Source organism: Nannobrachium achirus (assembly GCF_963921795.1).
Source record: "Nannobrachium achirus genome assembly, chromosome: 3".
Classification (NCBI taxonomy): Eukaryota; Metazoa; Chordata; class Actinopteri; order Myctophiformes; family Myctophidae; genus Nannobrachium; species Nannobrachium achirus.
In genome coordinates, this window is record NC_137812.1 from 15,288,698 (window position 1) to 15,309,460 (window position 20,763).

The 20,763-nt window shown below is 43.3% G+C and overlaps 2 protein-coding genes across 2 annotated transcripts; both read right to left on the reverse strand.

Annotated features, from left to right (window-relative positions):
- Positions 1-507: 507 nt before the first annotated feature.
- On the reverse strand, positions 508-1,805 carry LOC308282006 (GPI-linked NAD(P)(+)--arginine ADP-ribosyltransferase 1-like; the record flags this gene model as incomplete). The annotated part of the gene is made up of 2 exons (XM_080722355.1): positions 508-1,257; positions 1,731-1,805. The coding sequence occupies 2 exons, from the start codon at positions 1,803-1,805 to the stop codon at positions 508-510; spliced, it is 825 nt and encodes a 274-aa protein (XP_080578481.1).
- A 14,220-nt stretch (positions 1,806-16,025) lies between these two features.
- Positions 16,026-17,984, reverse strand: LOC308281667 (lactose-binding lectin l-2-like). The gene is made up of 2 exons (XM_080721900.1): positions 17,896-17,984; positions 16,026-16,779 (listed from the first exon to the last, which is right to left on the reverse strand). The coding sequence occupies exons 1-2, from the start codon at positions 17,939-17,941 to the stop codon at positions 16,334-16,336; spliced, it is 492 nt and encodes a 163-aa protein (XP_080578026.1). The 5' UTR covers positions 17,942-17,984; the 3' UTR covers positions 16,026-16,333.
- Positions 17,985-20,763: the final 2,779 nt, after the last annotated feature.

Below are 20,763 nucleotides of genomic sequence, written 5' to 3' on the forward strand. Positions count from 1 at the left end.
TACGCCAATAAGCCCTATTCACGGCCCGCCCACTCAGCAAATTTCTCAGCAACTTCCTGGTGCTGACGTCAGTTTAGAAGGGTAAAATAACACAGAAATCGCTGGACTTAAAGCCAACAAATCATTATTTCGAACGGTAAAGTAAATTATAATGCTTTGTGCCTTTTACTATCTTGTGTTCTTGATCATGCTAACTGTATTTTATAATTTACTATATGGAAATTGCATTAAATTTGCGATTTCTGTGTTAACTCTATGGGCTTTTAGCAGGTTTTACCCTTCAAAACGTGACTTCAGCACCAGGTTGCTGAGTTTGCGGGCCGTGAATAGGGCTAATCAGAACAACTGTGTTTTGGTCCTCAACATGGCTGGTTTAGGACTACAAATGCAACCCATGAACTGGAAATACTCAAGTACTAAAGTACAAATACCTCAAAATGTTACTACTTAAGTAAATATACTTAGTTACTTTACACCACTGGTCTCAGGTCACTGTATCATGTAAACTTATGCAGCTTTGCAGTTCAGTTTGCTTTTCTCAGCTTTAGTTTTCAATGTAAAGACTTTATCACAATCCATTGTTTCCCTCATTTCCTCCATTTCCTCTTTTTGCATCTTGACTATCTCGAACACCTCATAGGGAGGAATGAGCACCTCTTGCTCCTTATCCCCTAATGTTGGATATTTCTCCAGGTAGGCGCCGTAACAGGTGTCGATGACGAAGCAGGTCTTTCTCCCAAAATGTCCCATATTTGGATTTTTAGAGCTGGAAGCAAACGAACCGAATCGTATGAGTTGCTTGGGTTGACCAGTGAAGTCCTCTTTCGTTCTTCGGTAGGTGGTCAGACAGCTTCCTCCCTGACCTTTTTTAAGGGCCTGTATCGCTTCGGTCAAGTAGAAGTGCAAAGCGTGGTACTTGAAAGAGGTGGTGTAGGTGTTCTTGCCGTCCATGACTGCTATGTTGAAGGCCTTGTAAAGATCGTGGGGGCCACCGGCTGTATACGTGCAGATCGCTCGAATTTGCTCGGGGCTCAGTTTTGTATTAGAACGTGCCTGCTCTTTCTTTCCTTTATCTACACATTTGTTCACAGATTTTCCATTCCAGACCGCTCTGAATACTTTATCCTCAAGCTCCTTAGGCAAGTACGTATTGTCGACTTTGTTCTTCATCTGTTCATAGCAACCATCGTACATGTCGTCCACAGACTCTTCCATCATGGATAAGGGAATGGCGTTGCTGGAGTGCGGTGGCTTGATCTGGATGGCGTGGAAGAAAATACATGATTTTGTTACGTTAATACAAAGTATGTGATGATGACAAACTTGTCATAGGCTAGAGAGGCAGAGGCTGAAATTTCTAAAAAGGCCTTTTGGTGAAAATATTGAAAATAGCAGACCTCCAAGCTCACAATGCGTCGCGCTGCAGCGCGTTGTGAGCTTGGCTATTTTCAGATATGTTACTAGACACGTTTACGAACACATTGGTGAAGAAATCGTTTGGTAAGGAATTTATTCCCAGCTTTGACAGGTATTTTGATAATATTTCCTGACTACTTGTATGTTTACATTTTTGTCTATTGTCCTGCATTTTTGTGCAGGAACACAGGCTTGGCTAGAACCCAAAGACACATTCACTGTCTGATGTGTCCGTGTTGGAGAATTATCTGACGCTTTGGGGGGTGAGAACGGGTTGTTGAGGTGGACATTAGCACCACCATGTTTCTACTCACCATCCTAGAGTCTGCAGGCAGCATCCAGAAAGAGAAGAAAGTCAGCAACACGATGGTCAGCATCATCTTCTTCATCTCCTCAGCAAGGAACACACCTACAGTAGACACACATTTTTTTTCATAGGGGTAAAAGTTTGGGGCCCATTCACTTAATATACACCATACTATAAAGGAAAGAAAAATACCCCCAACAGATCTGCTTTAGGTAGCATGTGAGGGGTCAAACTAGGGTTTGTAACGATTCTGAATCAATTGCAAGCATTTGTTTTGCATGAAAAACATTCCTCGGGCTAAAAACAGCCCCACACAACTATGGTTTAGTGATGAGTCGTCACTTTTCACAGTCCAGTCATCACTTTTCACAGACAACATTTTAGGCCAATAAAAATAAAACTATATTCCAAATGTCATACTCAAGCCCAAAAAGACCTGTTGGCAGCTGGACTATACAATTACCGGTATGTCACGTTCATGTGAAAGTGTGATATTCTCTCTGTCGGGTGAAAACCTCATACAGTATGTCCAAAACATGATCGAAAGCTTTGGAGCATGCTCTGCTATGTTTTGTGTTATAATGCATTACAAATGCAATTACAATGCATTATAGAGGTGACCTTTAAGTAAAGGTTAAATAAAGGAGGTTTCTGCCAACAACGCTATATGTGTATCAAATATAAAAATTGTAATAGCAAATTTTATGACATTGAATTTGTAAATGATATGCTGCCATTTGATAAGCAGATCAACTCACCAGGTTGTGATGATAGAAGTTGAGGTGTCAGTGATCAGCGATCGGTGATGAGATCAGTCAGTGTCAAGGGGTTTTTATACATCAAAGTAGACAGAAGCGACCGCCCACATAAGCAGACACATGCAAACATGAGCACATTTCCTAAGAATGATGACTCAACCAGTCAATCCCTTCTAACTGCTTTTTCTGTGGAAAAAATACCCAGTTATTGTGAAACTTAAACAACCATCTGATACAGAAACCACGTAGAGAGTTTGATAAGAACAATGTGTGCATGGAAATATAATATAAATATTATATTGCGACGCATTGTGAGCTTGCAGATCAGCACAGCAGTTAGCATGGTTAATGGTTTCCAGTGGAAATAAGCTTAGTCTTTTCATGGATCTCCTTTTAATAGACCTTGTACCAGTGAACTGTACCGTCATGAAACTGTACCTTTTCCTATGCAAACTTCTAATAAAGTCTTCAATCAATCAATCAAAAGCATGCAGCACGGCATGCTAACCCCCTTGTGTGGGACAGTCCCACATTTCCATGACTTTTCAGGCGTCCCACAAATTGAGACACTGTCCCACATTGTGACTGCCAGACTCCAGTAATAATCAATACGCAGGTGTTGATAGGTGAGCAAGCTAGACTGGACCACACTGGACACGAACAGTATTGCTAGGCTAGCAGCACTTGAATAAATTATAGGAGGATATCCTCCTAATAATTGGCTTTCCATTGTAAATCTCTCTCATTGTCTCTTTTCCTGCAAGATGTTTTTAAACCTGTTAAAATAACATGAGAAATATCCCCTAGGCTACAGCAGGTTACTAACAAAACGATAGGCAGTATCAAGTGACCTCAAAGCATTTCATAGCAACTTAATAGCCTAAGTTGCTATTAACCCCCCCCCCCCCCCGCCGCCTGCCTGTCCCACATTGTCCCACACAAACAATACTTCTGTCCCTCAAATGAACAGTTTGGATCTGGTCACCCTAGCTACATTGGTTGACCACTTGAACCCTGGATTGACAAGCTCGCAACCGCGTTGCAATGCAGCAGGTTGTGAGCTTGTTGCAGTGAGCTTGCTTTGAAGACATTTGTTGGAAACAGTGGACCAAGTACAATACAGAGCCAACTCAGGTCCAGTTGACTATTGGGTTTAAGTGGTTAATATAGCATCAGCATCAGTTAACAACTTTAACCGTATATACCGTGGCTATAAATATTGTCAGATGTGGTTATCGTTTGGGTCTGAGAGGCACACACACGCGTGCGTGCGTGCGTCTGGCCTCTTCTGGGGTTGTGTTGACCTCAACCCTGACCGATTGACCCCTTGTTGTGTCATGCTGTGGTGTGTGTGTGTGTGTGTGTGTGTGTGTGTGTGTGTGTGTGTGTGTGTGTGTGTGTGTGTGTGTGTGTGTGTGTGGTCAGGAGAGGTATTGCCAGATATATTGACAGGCTACAGACACAGTCCACCGGCCAGCCCGCCGGCCACCCACCCACCCACATAGCCACGGACGTAGCCAATCACAGGAGCGGCTTCCACCGCTCAAAAGTGTTCACACACCAATGTTGGTATCATTCTTCTCAGGACAACCTCAGCTATAATAAGCTATATAAAGCTTGGTGATACTTGGTGAGCTCCCCTCTTACATTTCCTACAAATTCGAATTGGTCAGGAATGGGCTAAATCTCAGATCAAATCTACGCTGTGAAGTACCTGCATTTACATCTGAGGGAGGCAAAACATACCTCACTTTCTTTGGTCCCTGGTCATGGAATGACCTTCAGACCAGTCTCAAATTGGCCGTGCTAATTCCTCCGAGAAGCTTTAAGAGAATCACTCTAGATAGTTAGTCCTAGTAGTCCATATGAACATGGAATGGTTAAAGTGAAGTAAAATAAGGATATATATACATATTTTTTTCTTTTCTTTCAAGTAGATAATTAGGTGTACTATATTGGGACAGGTAATCCGTTTTTTGACAGATAATCATTCAGTCTTTATGTCCCATACTAGAAATTGGGAGATTTTTTTTTCTTTTTATTTCAGAACAACCCTACCTATATGGAACAAGTATTTATTTCACCTTGACCTACTGTATCAATGCATTTTACCTAAGCTTTGCTTTGCCTGAGAGCTCATTTAATTATTATACACAATACCAAATACTACAATAACTACAGGATATATTAATGGGTACTTTATGGGTGCTGAATGAGGCATGTTTTAGGAGAATTCTCGTAGTCAACAGGAAGAGTGTGTCACACTGTCACTGTATCTGTCTTGGCTTCATAGTGAGACTATACTCGATTTGAGTCTCAGGTTACTGTATACCAGGGTTCCCCAATAGGCGGCCTGCGGGCCATTTGCGGCCCGCGGGGGGCTACTCTCTGGCCCCCACCAACCCCAGTAATAATGGTGGTATAAGAGCAGCAACAACACTAGTATATCGTCATTGTTGGGTGGAAACCTTGTATCTCAAAATGTGTACGTTCTTTCACAAAGTAAAGCCCTGCTTCATCATACGAGGGGGTCACACAAAAGTAGTGAAAACAGCAGATCTACAAGCACACGTGCTTGTAGATCGGCTGTTTTCACTAGTTTAAATCGTTTTTTAAAATGATAAATGCAAAATGAACGGTTTTGGACATACAAGATTTTTACCCGACAACGACGATATCTGAACTGTCGCTGGAGTAGCGGGAACGCCACCGTCACCCACTGCAATGTTGTGGCCCTCGGCTTGGTACCCTAGACATTATTCGGCCCTTGGGGAAAACTAATCGGGGAACCCTGCTGTATACTGTAAGCAGGGGTCATCACCATGCTGACTTGTGGTGGACATTTTTGTCAAAATGATGTTTTCTTCCACAGACATACAGACAGTACAAGATGACTTGACAATAATATTACCAGAAACACATAAAGAGATAGCCCTGCGTGACCACAACAGGTCTCTAACACTGAGAGTGAACAAATGGAACCAAATTTGGTTCCATTTGGTTCCATTTGTAAACTCTCAGTGTTATGGGGGTCCTTGCAAATAAAAGGTTTGAGAACCACTAGTACCAGTGGACTCCTAATGTGCCATTAGTGTCATCGTAAATAAGTGTCATACGAGTTCTGAAGAAGACCTGGACACTTGACATTCAGTAAATAGGTCTTATGATGAAAATAGAAAAAAGTATAATGGCCCTTTTTTTGCTCCCAAACATACTGGAGTTCAAATTTGGATCTTTAGAGACGGAAGGAAACTGACCGAATTGGTTGGGGTGACCACTAAAGTCCTGTTTGGTTCTTCGATAGGAGGACAGCCTCCTTGAGTATTTTTAAGGGTCTGTATCGCTTCGGTCAACAGGAAGTGCTACGCATGCCAGTACTCGAAAGAGGTGGTGGGGTAGGTCTTTCTGTCGTTCTTGACTGCTGCGTTGAACTTAACATAAATTAGATTTGCCACCGGCTGTATAAGCGCAAATCGATTTAATTTGTTTTGTCTTTGACCCTTTCTGCTACACACGTGTCTTGTCTGCTCCTTTATAGCCTATAATGCATGTCAAACTGGGGGTCCTTGAAATTAAAATGGTTGGGAATCACTGCTAGAGCCATATAAATCTTCTCTTATGGGATATCTTCTCAAAAATCCCCACATAATGTCACCGCATAGGGATATAGGACCTCAGTGTTTGATACAATGGAAAAAATCTTGGACATAATGAGTTCAAGTTAAAGAGAGAACTAACTGTGAACAAAAAGAGGAACTGGCTGTGCATAACGGGAAAACCACAGGTAGGGTGGAAGCTCTCTCTCTCTCTCTCTCTCTCTCTCTCTCTCTCTCTCTCTCTGTCTCTCTCTCTCTCTCTCTCTCTCTCTCTCTCTCTCTCTGTCTATCTCTCTCTCTCTCTCTCTCTCTCTCTCTCTCTCTCTCTCTCTCTGTCTCTCTCTCTCTCTCTCTTTCTCTCTCTCTCTCTCTCTCTCTCTCTCTCTCTCTCTCTCTCTCTCTCTCTCTGTCATCCTCAGATTATGCAAGAATTCAACTCTTCTGTAAAATTCTGAAAATGTCACTTAGGCCCTTAGTGCACCAAGCCCTCTGAAGACAAATAGGATGGTTGTGAACTGCAATTGGATTAATGTAAGTGATAAATAACATAATGATGTGTGGAAAGCAACAGTGTTATGAAGCATTGTTATATTTGTTATGCAAAACTTGTTTTTGTTTGGCATCCTTCAGACAATGCAGTGGTAACAATATAATAACAACTAGAAGAATGTGCGATTCTGGGAAAATGCAAGTGTGGTTTCACAGACGGCAGCCCTGTTGGGCAACCACATTAAATTAAAGTAGTTTGTTAATGCCCCCTACTGGCTCAGAGCAGGCTTCGGAAATGCGGGGCTACGATTGTGTTACGTCACGGCCGTGGCATATATTTTGCACGCTAGAGGAAGCCTTACATTCAACAGTATCGGTGGCCCAACCTTAGGAGTCAGACCATGTATAAGGAAGCCTACCACCTGACGGAGCACAATGTGAAGGTGTACAAGGAGCAGATGCTGGAGAAGCAGCAGCGCTGGGACGAGGAGCGCACGCAGCTGGAGGACAAGCTGCGGACGCTGGCTCGGACGCTGGCTCGGAAGCTGGGCTCGGCGGAGCGGATGGTGGTGGCCATCGAGAAGCAGAGCCTCTCCAAGCTGCAGGCGCAGGGGCAGCTCCACCAGAGGCTCCGGGACAAGGAGGTGGAGATCAGCGGCCTCCGGAAGGGCCACGTCTACTGCGTCAAGGCCGAGGACACCAGGGCTTACAGGAAGGACCCGGCAGAGGACCCCAGGGCCCACAGGAAGGAGCGAGGCCCGGACATGAGCGGCCACCTGGAGGCGCTGGCCACGCTGCTCCACAAGCTGCGGGGAGCCCCGCAGGCCTCGCAGGCGCTGCTGTCCATCCTGCAGACGCTGCTCATGCTGGGGCCGGAGTGCGTCCACATGTGGCAGGCCCTGGAGGCCGTGGCGATGCGGGCCATCCTGCTGCCCCAGGACTCCCCCGCCGACGCCCGGCACAGCGACAACCAGCTGGAGGTGTTCGCTGCACTCGTCACCAGGCTGAGCGGCTCGGCGGCCTCGCTGCGGCTGCTGTCCATCCAGCAGACGCTGCTGCTGCTGGGGCCCGAGCGCTGCAACGTGTGGCAGGCTCTGGGGACGCTGGCCGTCAGGGCCGTGTGGCTTCCCCAGGAGTCCCAGAGCGAGTCCTTGGACAGGATCCTGCAGCGCCTGATGGTCCCCAAGGGCAGGGCGATGGCGGACCAGGCCACTCAGACAGAAGGCCCCAGGATGCCCGCGGGCCCTTCGGTCTCGCAGCCCGGCCAGAAGCCCCAGACCCCCGGCCGGCCCGGCGCCATTACGGGCCTCTCGGCTCCCGGCCCCGCCCCGCCCGGAGCATGCCTCGCGCAGCCGCGAGACTTCAGCGGTGACAAACCCGGCGGCGACCGGGCAGACAAACACAAGACATCCGACGGAGAGAGGAAGGCGCCGGTTCCTCCGCCACCACCGCCTCCATCCCAGCATCCGCCGCCACCTGGTGGCTGCCAGCGGCCTCACAGCTGCTCTACCGAGTACCCCGGAAAGGCGGGCCGCTATCCCAGCAAGAAGATGAAGAAGCTCAACTGGGACAAGCTGTCCGCTGTCAGCATGAACGAGGATCAGTCCATGTGGTTTCAGAAATACCACCCCCTTCTGGAACTCAACTACAACAGCATCGAGGATCTGTTCAAGCAGAAAGAGAGGCGCAAGATTACTTTTATTTGTAACGATAAGATGCAGAATCTGTCCATATTGCTGAAGCAGTTCAAATGCTTGCACGAGCACCTGGTGGTGTCCATCCAGAAAGGGGACAGGACCCACTTCGACGTGGAGGTGCTCAAAGAGCTTCTGAAACTCCTTCCGCAGAAGAGCGAGATCGAGAGTCTGAAGTCGTACCAGGGAGACACGGACAAGCTAAGCAACGCGGACCGCTTCTACAGGTCTCTGGTGGCGGTGCCCTGCTACGAGCTGAGGATGGAGTGCATGCTGGTGTGTGAGGAGACGGCCTCCATGGTGGACATGCTGACGCCTAAAGCCATGCTGCTGGACGACGCCTGCAGGTCCGTCAGGGAGAGCCACCTGCTGGCTCGCTTCTGCAAGTTCGTCCTGGACGTGGGGAACTTCCTCAACTACGAGAGTCACCTGGGGAACGCCGAAGGCTTCAGGATCAACTCTCTGCTCACGCTCACCGAGACCAAATCCAACCAGAACTGTGTGTCGCTGCTTCATTACATTCTGGACGAACTGGAGCTGAACCAACCGGAGCTGTTGGCACTGCCGGGCGATATAGAGATCTGTGAGAAGGCGGCGGGAGTCAACTTCAAGCATTGCCAGTCGGAGACCAGTGCCTTGCTGAAGCGGCTGAAGGACACCGCCAACATCGTCTCCAACTCTGTGGAAGACGTCACCAAGCAGTACGCCATCGTCATCAAGGAGAGCCTCCAGGCGTGCAAAGCTCTGGACGAGAAGCTGTGTGAGATCGAGCAGAAGAGGAGGGATCTGGTGGCGTACCTGCTGGAGGACGCCTCCCAGCTGTCCCTGGAGGACCTCTTCGCCACCATGAAGACCTTCCGTGCGCAGTTCATGAACGCCTCGCAGGACAACAAGCACAGGAAGGAGCACGCGGCCAAGAGGGAGAAGAGGAAGAAGCAGAGCGCAAAGGACGCGGCAAAAACCGGAGAACGCAAAAAGGACCAAAGAGGCCCTTCGCGACGATCTCTTAGCGGACATTAGGAAGGGCTTCAACCCCAAGAAGGCACGACCCAGGTGCAGCTTCCCCAACTAGTTGAAACATAGAGCTGCTAGACCCACTTTGGAACACTCCTTCAACTAGTTGAAACATAGAGCTATAGACCCACTTTGGAACACTCCTTCAACTAGTTAAAACATAGAGCTATAGACCCACTTTGGAACACCACTAGTCTTACAATGAATGCGAGAAGTCCCTGTGGGTCTGTCTGTCTGTCTGTCTGTCTGTCTGTATGTAATCCGCGTATCTCGAGAACCGTTCGTCCCAGAGGCTTCAGATTCGGCACGCGCGTTCCCTGCCGCAGTGAGTTTCTGGAACCGGCACATAAGGTTCGGATTCTGATGTCTGACATCAGGGTTTTACAGAACCGGCACTGTCTGCATAGATATCCATACAGTATATGGGCATAAAATGGATGCAGACAGACAGATACAGATATCTCCATATATGGGCATAAATGGACACAGGCAAAGAGATGGTCAAAACGGGTCCTATGACAACAGGTATAATGGGGTTTGCATTAACGGGGGAACCGGCACTGTCTGCAACACAGTCGGAGGCACAGACAGATACAGAGATCTCCATAATGGGCATAAAGGGACACAGACAAACAGATACAGAGATCTCCATATGGGCATAAAATGGATGCAGACAGACAGATACAGATATCTCCATATATGAGCATAAATGGACATGGCAAACAGATGGTCCATACGGGTCCCACAGAGATCTCCATATATTGGCATAAATGGACACAGGCAAACCGATGGTCAAAACGGGTCCTACAGAGATCTCCATATATGGGCATAAAATGGACGTAGACAGACAGATATCTCCATATATGGGTTTAAATGGACACACGCAAACAGATGGTCAAAATAGATCCTATGACAACAGGTATAATGGGGTTTGCATTAAAGGGCGGGGAATTCATTCCCTATTTACATTGTTCCCAAGTTGGCCAGGTCGCCGACTAGACGATTTGCCGCCCGAAGGGCGGCTGAGCTCCTAGTCTTTAAAATGATGCAATGTGTTATATTTAACATGATGTCATGTGTTTTATCATCTTTAACATTATGTAATGTATTATATTTAACATGATGTCATGTCTTTTACAGAATACAAGAAGGAGATGGCTGAATTGAAGAAAGGGAGGGGACAACCTGGTCAAAGATCTAGATCAGTTGAGGTCCAGCTGCAACAACCTGACTGAGCAGAAAGGGAAGCAGTTGATGAGCAGTCATCACAACCTGACTGAAGAGAAGGACCAGATGGACTCCAGTCTTCAACAAGTAACAGTTCAGCCACACCAACCTGTCAGAACATTATGACTTACAGTCCGGATACAATGACCGATTTCAACTGAACAGAAAGGGCAGCTTCAGTCTGCTTTAGACCAGCTAAAGATCAGTCGTAACACCCTCCAGTCCAGTTATCAACACCTGCACGCAAACCAAGAGTAAAATCTGCCGTTACGATGCCATCAAGGCCCGCCAAAATACATTTTAGTCGACAAACTCAACTGTAGCTTTAGTCGACTAAAATCGTATTTTTAGTCGACTAAAACTTTTCAGATGATTAAAATATGACTAAACTAAAGGGGGTTTTACTCAAAAGACTGACTAAAACAAAATCTAAATTTGCTCTAAAAAGTAACACACACATACAACACACATACAACACACACACACACACACACACACACACACACACACACACACACACACACACACACACACACACACACACACACACACACACACACACACACACACACACACACACACACACACACACACCTTTCTCTTGGCTGTTCATGATGAAAAGGTCAGCTTGTTTGTCTTTCAGCCCAGTGATGTCTCATAGTCCATGGGCCATACGAGTTGTCGGTATCAAAAAGGTGGCAAAGGTTACCATGCATTTTTGAAAAGCTCTATATCTGTAGATTATATTTTGGTATGATAACCCTTTCTTAGACACAGCTAAATTGGTGTTATCAGCCGCTGGAGTTGGTGTCCCATTAACTTTACATTACAGGAAAAAAAAGCTAAAAATGAATCTGCTTTAAGTAGCATGAGAGGGGTCAAACTAGGGGGTTTTCATGATGCTGAATCCATTGCAAGCATCTGTTTTGCACGAAAAACATCCGTGGGGCTAAAACGGCCCCCACAAAAGTGTGAAAAGTGATGACTCATCACTTTTCATCACTAAACCATAGTCTTGTGGGACAGTTTTTAGCCCAAGGAATGTTTTTTGTGCAAAAAAGATGATTGCAATGGATTCAGCATCATGAAAACCCCATAGTTTGACCCCTCATATGCTACTTAAAGCAGATTCATTTTTTGCTTTTTTTCCCTGTAATGTAACGTTAATGGGACAACAAATCTAGCGGCTGATAACACCAATTTAGTTGTGTCTAAGGAAGGGTTATCATACCAAAATATAATCTACAGATATAGAGCTTTTATAAAATGCATGGTAACCTTTGCCACCTTTTTGATACCGACAACTCGTATGGCCCATGGACTATCACTGACCACAGGGACTTGTGGAGTTCTACAAGCTCACAGTGAGCAGCATGTACTGTAGATCTGCTATCTTCAGAGCGCAACAACTGAGTGCAACCAAACATAAAATGACTTTACTTTGTTCTGCTGGATCTCTTCTCTAGTCCCCTAACATTTTAGTCTAGTTTTTTTATTTGACAGATATATTTGGATATATTTGCGCGGGGACATGGGGAGGCGCTAGGCCTCGCCTCACTATTAGCTATAGTAGTCTATAGATAGTGGTGGGAAAATTAAGTAAAAATATCAATACTATACTGCAATGTAGAAATACTCTGTTAAAGTCCAGAATTAAAATAATAATAATAATAATAATAATAATACCAAAGTAAAAGTACTCATTATGTGTAATGTCTCATTTCAATTGTCAAAATGTAGGCTCTAAAATATATTTATAATATACATATATAATATATATTATCAAACATCTAACAACAATATGAATTATAGTGTGCCTACAGAGTATATCTTATTGTATTTTTTATTATTAATGCAGGGTAATTCAAATGAGTCAAAGGGACAGTGAATATACAAATGACCATAACTTTTTTTGCGATGTTTCCAGCAGAGCAGGCCTCTCATTCTGTGTTAATAACCAAACTAATAGAAACAAATAAAAAATAAAAATAACAATCATCACATGTCCTCTCAAATTCTGGGCCTGTGGCTCCCCGACTATACTAAAAGTCACCTTCAGGCGGCTGCTACTCGAGACTTGTAAATAGACTAAGCCCCCATGTTTCCACCCCCCCTTTTTTTCTCCACCTTTTCTGCTTTTGAAATTGATGTTATCCTATGTAAAGTACTATGTTCTATCCGTCTGTCTTTCAATGTTAATGAGATGCATACAGTGGTTCCTGTGTAAATAAGCCGTAAAGCTTACTAGGATCTCCTTTTAGTTGACCTTGTACCGGTGATGTGTGCTGTCATGAAACTGTAAATTTTCTTCTTTACCAACTGCTAATAAATTCTTCAATCAAACACTTGGAAACTGCAAGACTTCTCACCACCACAAGAGGGCGACATTACTCTGTGATTTTATCAAAATGATCTAATACATAAATTGCATATGTACTTCAACAGCAGATTCAAGTTTAAAATAGAAATAATGTATTAAACACAGTATAATCATAACCAGCAAAATGTATACATTTTGCTGATTATTATGATTAGACTGTGTTTAATATATTAAACACTGTCTAATCATAATAATCAGCAAAGTAGGAGCTTGCTGTAGGCCTTTGCTATTTAATACTCAGTCACAGATCACAGTCCATGCTGTGCATATTGTTAACCACTAGAGGACAGCATTGTATCCACTTTGAGTCAGATGTCTATCACATCAAAATAAATAAAATTAGATCACTTTTGGGATGTAAAGAAAGTCATCTGAGGAGTAATCTGACTCCATGCATAAACTCCATTCACATCAGAGGTTTTCAACCCTGAACATATCAAGGTAGCCTATATTATTTATTCGGCATTGATTTGAGCCACACGGACCCCCATGTGAGATTTAGCCTCTCAGCCCCAAAACGTATGATAGGCCTACCGGTATTTCATATATTGTTGTCGTTGGATAGGATTTTGTCCACAATTCCAAAATGCTGTGTTGATGTGGTGCCATAGGAGAGACAACAGGCACACGTTGATTTTCTACAGCAGCCTATAATGAAATAAAGATCAATTATTCTAGTTTCACTTATAGGCCTACTTCAAAATCTGAGCCTCTGTACAGATCTTATTAATTCAGCTAGCTATGGATGTACATAATTAGTTCAACTGGAGGGTCTCACAGCACCTCCCAGTGGGCTGCGGCGGTACTGCCCAAATAGTTTAAACAAAATGTAGTCATATTATCTTAATAATATTTTTAAATACGTGCTAATTAAGTATAACTAGAAAAGAAAATTTCTAAGAAATTTTAAGTGTGCCTGCAGCTCGCTAAGTCTGTGCAACCTTGTGTAGCGGTTGGTGTTAGCATTAGCGTTATTAACATTAGCATTTTTGTGCATAAACTTTAACATTATTGTTCTTCATATGACACCACCCACATGTCTGTACGACAAACGGTTCACGAGAAAACGGGTCACTTCCTGTTTGGTGAGGGGCACTTCCTGAAAAAAAAAATTGAGAAAAAAAAATTTTTGAGAAAAAAAAAATTGAGAAAAAAAATATTGTGAGAAAAAAAATATTGTGAGAAAAAAAATTTGAGAAAAAAAAAATAAAAAAAAAATTTGAGAAAAATAAAATTTGAGAAAAAAAAAATTTGAGAAAAAAAAAAATTTTTAGAAAAAAAAATTGAGAAAAAAAAATTCGAGAAAAAAAAATTTGAGAAAAAAAATTTGAGAAAAAAAATTTGGGAAAAAAAATTTGAGAAAAAAAAATTTTTAGAAAAAAAAATTTGAGAAAAAAAAATTTGAGAAAAAAAAATTGAGAAAAAAAAATTTTGAGAAAAAAAAATTGAGAAAAAAAAATTTGAGAAAAAAAATTGAGAAAAAGAAATTTTGAGAAAAAAAATTTGAGAAAAAAAAAATTTGGAAAAAAAAATTGAGAAAAATGACACCAGCCGCGAGTCTGTACGACAAACGGTTCATGAGTTATAGAGGCACTTCCTGTTTGGCGAAGGACACTTCCTGTTACAGAGGGGGCGGGGCTTAATCAATCATCCCTATTGGCCGGAAAAAGACCAAAGTTGTGTGTGCATTTTAAAGTTTAAATCACGTTGCTAGGCAAAAGAATGGCAGAGTTATGTGGCGCCAAAGTTTCTGGTTTTTTTTCGGAGTCCCCCATTCTAAGTCAATGGGGTTTTTGGGCGTCGTTTTTTGCGAATTACGTCGCAATGGTAACGCGGATCGGAAAGAAAAGTAATAGCACACCATTCCCGGCCGAGCCGCACGTTTTGATGGATATATTGCGGCGGTGGCGTAAATCGTGCGGCAGTTATTACGTGCCGAAATTTCCCCCATTCTAAGTGAATGGGGTTTTTTGGCGTCGTTTTTTGCGAATTACGTCGCAATGGTAACGCGGATCGGAAAGAAAAGTAATAGCACACCATTCCCGGCCGAGCCGCACGTTTTGATGTATATATTGCGGCGGTGGCGTAAATTGTGCGGCACTTATTACGTGCCGAAATTTGTGGGATCATTATTATTATTATTATTATTATTATTATTAAGTATGGCGGATTACAATAAGTGTTTTGCTATTGCATAGCAGGCACACTTAATTAGCAAGGTACAACACACTTAAATTAAGATTTCATTATTTTAATATTATATTAAGCTGTTCAAATGGCTGTTATATAGGCCTACTCTCAATCTTCTTTTTGATGGGGAGAGTGTTTTCTGCTGGTGATTCAGTCCGAGTGTATCAAAGGGTGCGTTCGGAAATGTGCACCGGGTGTGGTTAGGGTTAGGTTTAGGCATAGTTTTACTGAGGTTAAGGTTAGGGTTAGGGTTAGGTTTAGGCATAGTTTTACTGAGGTTAGGGTTAGGATTAGGGTTAGGTTTAGGCACTCACTACACTGAGCACACACCCGGTGCACATTTCCGAACGCACCCTTTGATACACTCGGACTGAATCACCTGCAGAAAACACTATCCCCTTTTTGATGAGGTTTGTCCATTTTGGCTGATTTTCTGTGTAAATTTTAGACTAGTCATCCTACAGAAAAGGTATACCTTTATTTATTTTATCCATCATATTATTATTATTATTTGTCTTTGTTTTATATGAGTATTACATGCATTTAATATATTTTCTTCCAATATATATCAGTATAACATTTATTTATTCATTTTCATATATCAGTATTTCTTTGGCTATTATTCATGACAAACTCAAGTGCAAATTTGACTGAGGAACCTTCACCTGTTACTTGAGTAATATTTGACCAGGAATATCTATCACTTTGACTCAAGGACACAACTTAGTGCTGATAATACGTTTGAGTTTATCATATGAATGTCTATGAATGTTCTTCACAATGGAGAAACACTGAAATGATTGAACCAGAAAACACATGGATATATTTAGTGTACTTTTATTATGGAGACCATAGTAGAGTACAAAGTCAGTGGTTGAATCAGACAAACCACCAGGGACGTGCAGAGAATGTTAGAGAGGCAGGGGCTGACATTTCTAAAAGGGCCTTTTGGTGAAAAAGTCGAAAATAGCCGACCTCCAAGATCACAGCTGTGACGCGTTGTAAGCTTGGAGGAAGGCTATTTTCGATGCTTGATTTCTACACATTTCTTGATTTCAACATAAGATTCAAGTTCAGGAGAGTTACCGGCCGGACTTTGGCACTCGCCCTCTCTCAGAGTTTGGACAAGGCAATTCTCTTGAATGCTGCCTTCAGGTGTGGCATGAAAAGGAGGGCATTTGCGTTTCTTTCACCAAGGGCAGGGGCTCAAGCCCCCTTTGATGTCTATGTGTGCACGTGCCTGGCTGCCAGCAAACCACTGATCAGGGACAGACTGTGCGCAGTGCACACACAGAAGGAAAAGACATGGAACATGCCCAGTCATTCCAATTAGTTCCATAGACTATAGACACACAGTTTATACTGGTGCCACCGTTTGGCTCTCCGCTATACCAGGCGGTGTAGCTCGCTAGTCTGGAGCCGTCAGACCAGATCCAGAAACGCTCCAACTGAGTGTCGCTCAGGCCAACCCAGGTGTATCTCTGCTGCGGGTCAAAGTTCTGGATGAGGCCTCGGACGAAGTCCTGCTCCTCCTGGCTGTGGATGGAGACCAGGTTGGCGTCTTGACCCAGGCAGTTCCGCTCTGCCTCGGCCCAGGAGAAAGGTGACGCCACGTACTTGTAGCAGCGCCCTTTGAAGTTGTACCAGAACGGCGGACAGGACCCACGCTCTAGTTTCACCTCGGCCCAGGGAGCAGCGTGCACGGTGCCTACACACACAAGAAAATAAAGGTGACCAGTAAGACTCCCTAATCGGGAGATAATCAACCGTCAGGTCGCATGTACAGTATACACAAATTTTCCTGTAAGTATGTCTGTAGGAGCATTGTCCATTAATGTTGTCTGCAAAAAGCAACCTCATGGTGGCTCTAGAAGAGGGGCATGTGATAAATCAGGGCCGGAGGTTGTGCTTTGGCAGCCAAGGAGTGTGTGTGCAAAGTTTGGCATGGATAGGGGCAACGGTGCCGTATAAGAGTAGGGCCAAAAGTGTGACGTGACGTGACGGACAGACAGACAGACAGCCGGTGGAGCTTTTCATAACCTAATGGTCACAACAAATTGAACTGACACTGATACTTCAGACTCAGAGTAACCAGGGAAACTGATACTTCACATTGATAGCATAAGCATAGCTCTACTCTATACTTCATGGGATGCACCCCTCTTCAAATCTCTTTGTTGAAAATAGATGATCTACAAGCTCAGAATGTGTCAAAATGCAACACACTGTGAGCTTGCAGATCTGCTATTTTAAACAAATGATCACCTTTTAAGACAAATATATAACGTTTAAGTGGTTGAGAGTGCCATCAGAACAATCATGGTTCTTTGAATAACAAGAACTTTCCATTCACTAAATGAAATGGTTCTTCAGGCCGGACTCACACATATGCGTGAAACATCTTCTCCGTATCGTCTGAGAATGAGGGGGGGTGGGGAAGGTCCAAGGTTGTTTGTTTTTTTGTCGTTGCCGTGTCTCTTGGCCAAAAGACAGCCTTCGGTTGAGCAAGAGACACGGCAACGACAAAAAACCAAACAACCTTCCATTGACAATGCATTGGATCCTCCCCTCTCCCCTCAATCTCTGACTACACGGACACGATAGCTGTCACAACTGTGTGTATAGGGCGCCTGAGTAGGTAGTAAGTTTATGCGCACGCACGTACGCACGTGCACACACACACACACACACACACACACACACACACACACACACACACACACACACACACACACACACACACACACACACACACACACACACACACACACACACACACACACACACACATTTTAAGAACCATTTTAAAAGCTTTTCCCTTTACCTAGCACCAGCCCCAGCAAGCATAGGAGTTGAGCAACCAGCAGCATGTCAGCCTGAGGTGGTCTCTGTGGCAGTGGGTGTTGTGTTGGGGTCTTCTTGGAAGGTGTGTGTTGCTGTCTCTGTGTCTTTATATGTACTCCACACAAGGGCGTCTTCACTGCTGGCATCATTTGATTGGTCCTCATGCATCAACAGCTGTGGTGTTCACATAATCCTCAGTGTCAGGTGGAAACCTTGTGTGACCAAAACTGTTACTATTTGGGGGAAAAAAAAGAAAGAAAGAAAAAAAAAGAAACTGTGTTCCAATGATCCAATACTGTATGTGGGACAAGAGATATGGTGTAGATTGGAAAAAGAATTGCACCAAGTGCAACTCAGGTCTATTTAATAGGGGGTCCAAGACAAAGTGCAAGCAACCTTTCTATTTGCCCAGAAATAATAGCTTTGTAATAGGGTGCAGGGTCACCTGGTATAGCCTCGGAAACCCAGACTTTAATTTTGGCGATAGGAAGAAAAAATAAACCCTGGTAGATGACTATAGAAATGATTATTAACCCAGTAGTTGTCCGATACATTTTACAGGTTTCGTAATATATGAATATTCAAATATTATATTATAATATTTATATGAATTACTATAATATTAGTTTCAATTTAGATTTGTATGGCATACAGCTCATGAATATCAAAAATCCATATATCAAAATATTACATGAAACCACTCAAAACAAGGAACACTTTTCCAGTGTTTGGGACCCAATCCATTAATTTATAATGTAGCACTTGTGCTGTTCACATTGCCCCCCCCCCCCCCCCCACCCCACACACACACACACACACACACACACACACACACAGAGACACACATCTACAAGCTCACAACACATCACAAGACACAGCAGAACATGTTGAGGGCAGCTGTACGACACCTTTGCATGCAACTAAGTAGAATTCAAGCATAACTCCAACACCAACCTAATAATCTCAAACATGTCTATAACCTTACTAACTATTCCAACTGCTCCAGACGACTATAACAAGAGTCTGAAATCCGAGTAACAGAAGCTGGCATTTCCGTTCACAAAAATATGTTCAAAAATATAATTTCTGCTAAGCAGCAAGCTTTTGCCATTTTATTTTATTTGTGCCTGACCGTAAAGACTAAACGGAAGTGGTGATGAGGCTTCACATTTCATATGTTTACCGCTTTATAATTTACTATTTGACTTTATGTTACTCATGATCAGAGCCTCCGTGCTCCAGACTGTATGACGGAAGCATTTGAAAACCTGAGCATTTACCTAATTGTAAGCCTGTAACTCCCCAAAACCATAAAATAATCATTCATCTTGAGATTAACAGGAAAACTCTCTTTCTCAATACTTGTGGGGTCATTTGGACCTAACCTACACCAAATCAAAATGACAAGGGATAACTAATCTATTCTATACCCTAATTCAAAAGATGTTAAAAGTTACATGTCATGACGCTGGAGCTGTATATAACCCTGGCCACAGCTGTATTGTGGTTGACATTTAAAAGTGAATCAGATCAAATACAGATCTAAGAAAGCTTAGTTTCATAATGCCATAGTTAAACTAACGGGTTCATGAAATAAACAGGGGGGTTCAGGACCGGAATACCAAACATTCAGTTCCCAAAGTATGGCTCAAGACTCAAACGGACAGTGTTACATGATGGGTAGCATGCAGCACTCTGAAAAAGCACCTGAGACTAGAGGTATTAGGTGTTTAATGTAGTACAATATATGAAGCAATATAAATTCACAAAATACATTCACAGTGTATGCATACTATCATAATATTGCCCCCCTTCGTCCTAAAACGAAAAACACAAAGAAAGTGAAAGACAGTGGGAAACAAAGATCTGAACCCACACCTCCACTCAGAGATCATTATTCAAACTTATAAAAGGAAACCGGGTCATTTAAGATGATAATAAACATTGACATGCTAACAAGATTGGCAATTTCAGGCAATCAGGGATGGGCGCGTAGTGATGTTTCGATGTGCCGTTGTTTCGAGCAACCATTAGTTCGAATCGCCGGTGAACGCTAACCTGCTGTTGCGGGTGAATAAGCCTAAACATTAACCCTAAACCTAACCCGTCCCTAACCCTAACCGGAGTACTGGGGATTCGAAACAGCAGGACATATAGGGGCGAGTATATACCCACTTATCGGTTTCAATTTTATAATGTTCCAGCCAAAATGGTAGGCAACTGTTTTCATTTCAACTACTCTAACTCTACCATCCCTATTCTGGACATGGTAATAATAGGTGAACATCCAGCAAAATTGCAGATCTACAAGCTCACAACGCGTCACTGCATTGTGTTGTTGTTGTGAGCTTGCAGATCTGATATGCCCCTACTCCCAAGAATAGGTTCATGTGGTTGAGAGAGTTGTTTCTGTCAAGGGTTTACAGAGAAACCATGGTAAATTACACTGGTTTTACACTAACAGAGACTGATTTCCCACTGTGTGAACATTAGTGTTTTAGGTACAGTATGTAATGTCTGATAGCACGTGTGGGTCGGGACCCCCAAATTATTTTGGGGGTTCCCCAGATGATTCGCAAAAATGTTAACATTATTTTCTCACTCAACAGTAAACAGACCAACATACAGTATACGGGTATACAGGGTATCTGCACATTTCTAAAGTGACAATTTAAGGACTTTAAAGACCTCTTTAGTACCTCTGGTCAAACATTGGAAAATTTTCAAATATTAGAGACAGAAATTGTGAAAATAGCAGATCTACATGCTCACAACGCCTCGCAACGCGAGGCATTGTGAGCATGTAGATCAGAACAGAACCCATGCACATTTGAACAATGTATTAACA

What these genes read in the sequence shown, in the direction of transcription:
- LOC308281667 (XM_080721900.1), bottom strand. Translation starts at nt 17,941, where the DNA reads ATGCTGCTGGTTGCTCAACTCCTATGCTTGCTGGGGCTGGTGCTAG. An exon ending in CTTGCTGGGGCTGGTGCTAG is followed by an intron (nt 16,780 to 17,895) that starts GTAAAGGGAAAA and finishes TTGTGTGTGTAG; the next exon opens with GCACCGTGCACGCTGCTCCC.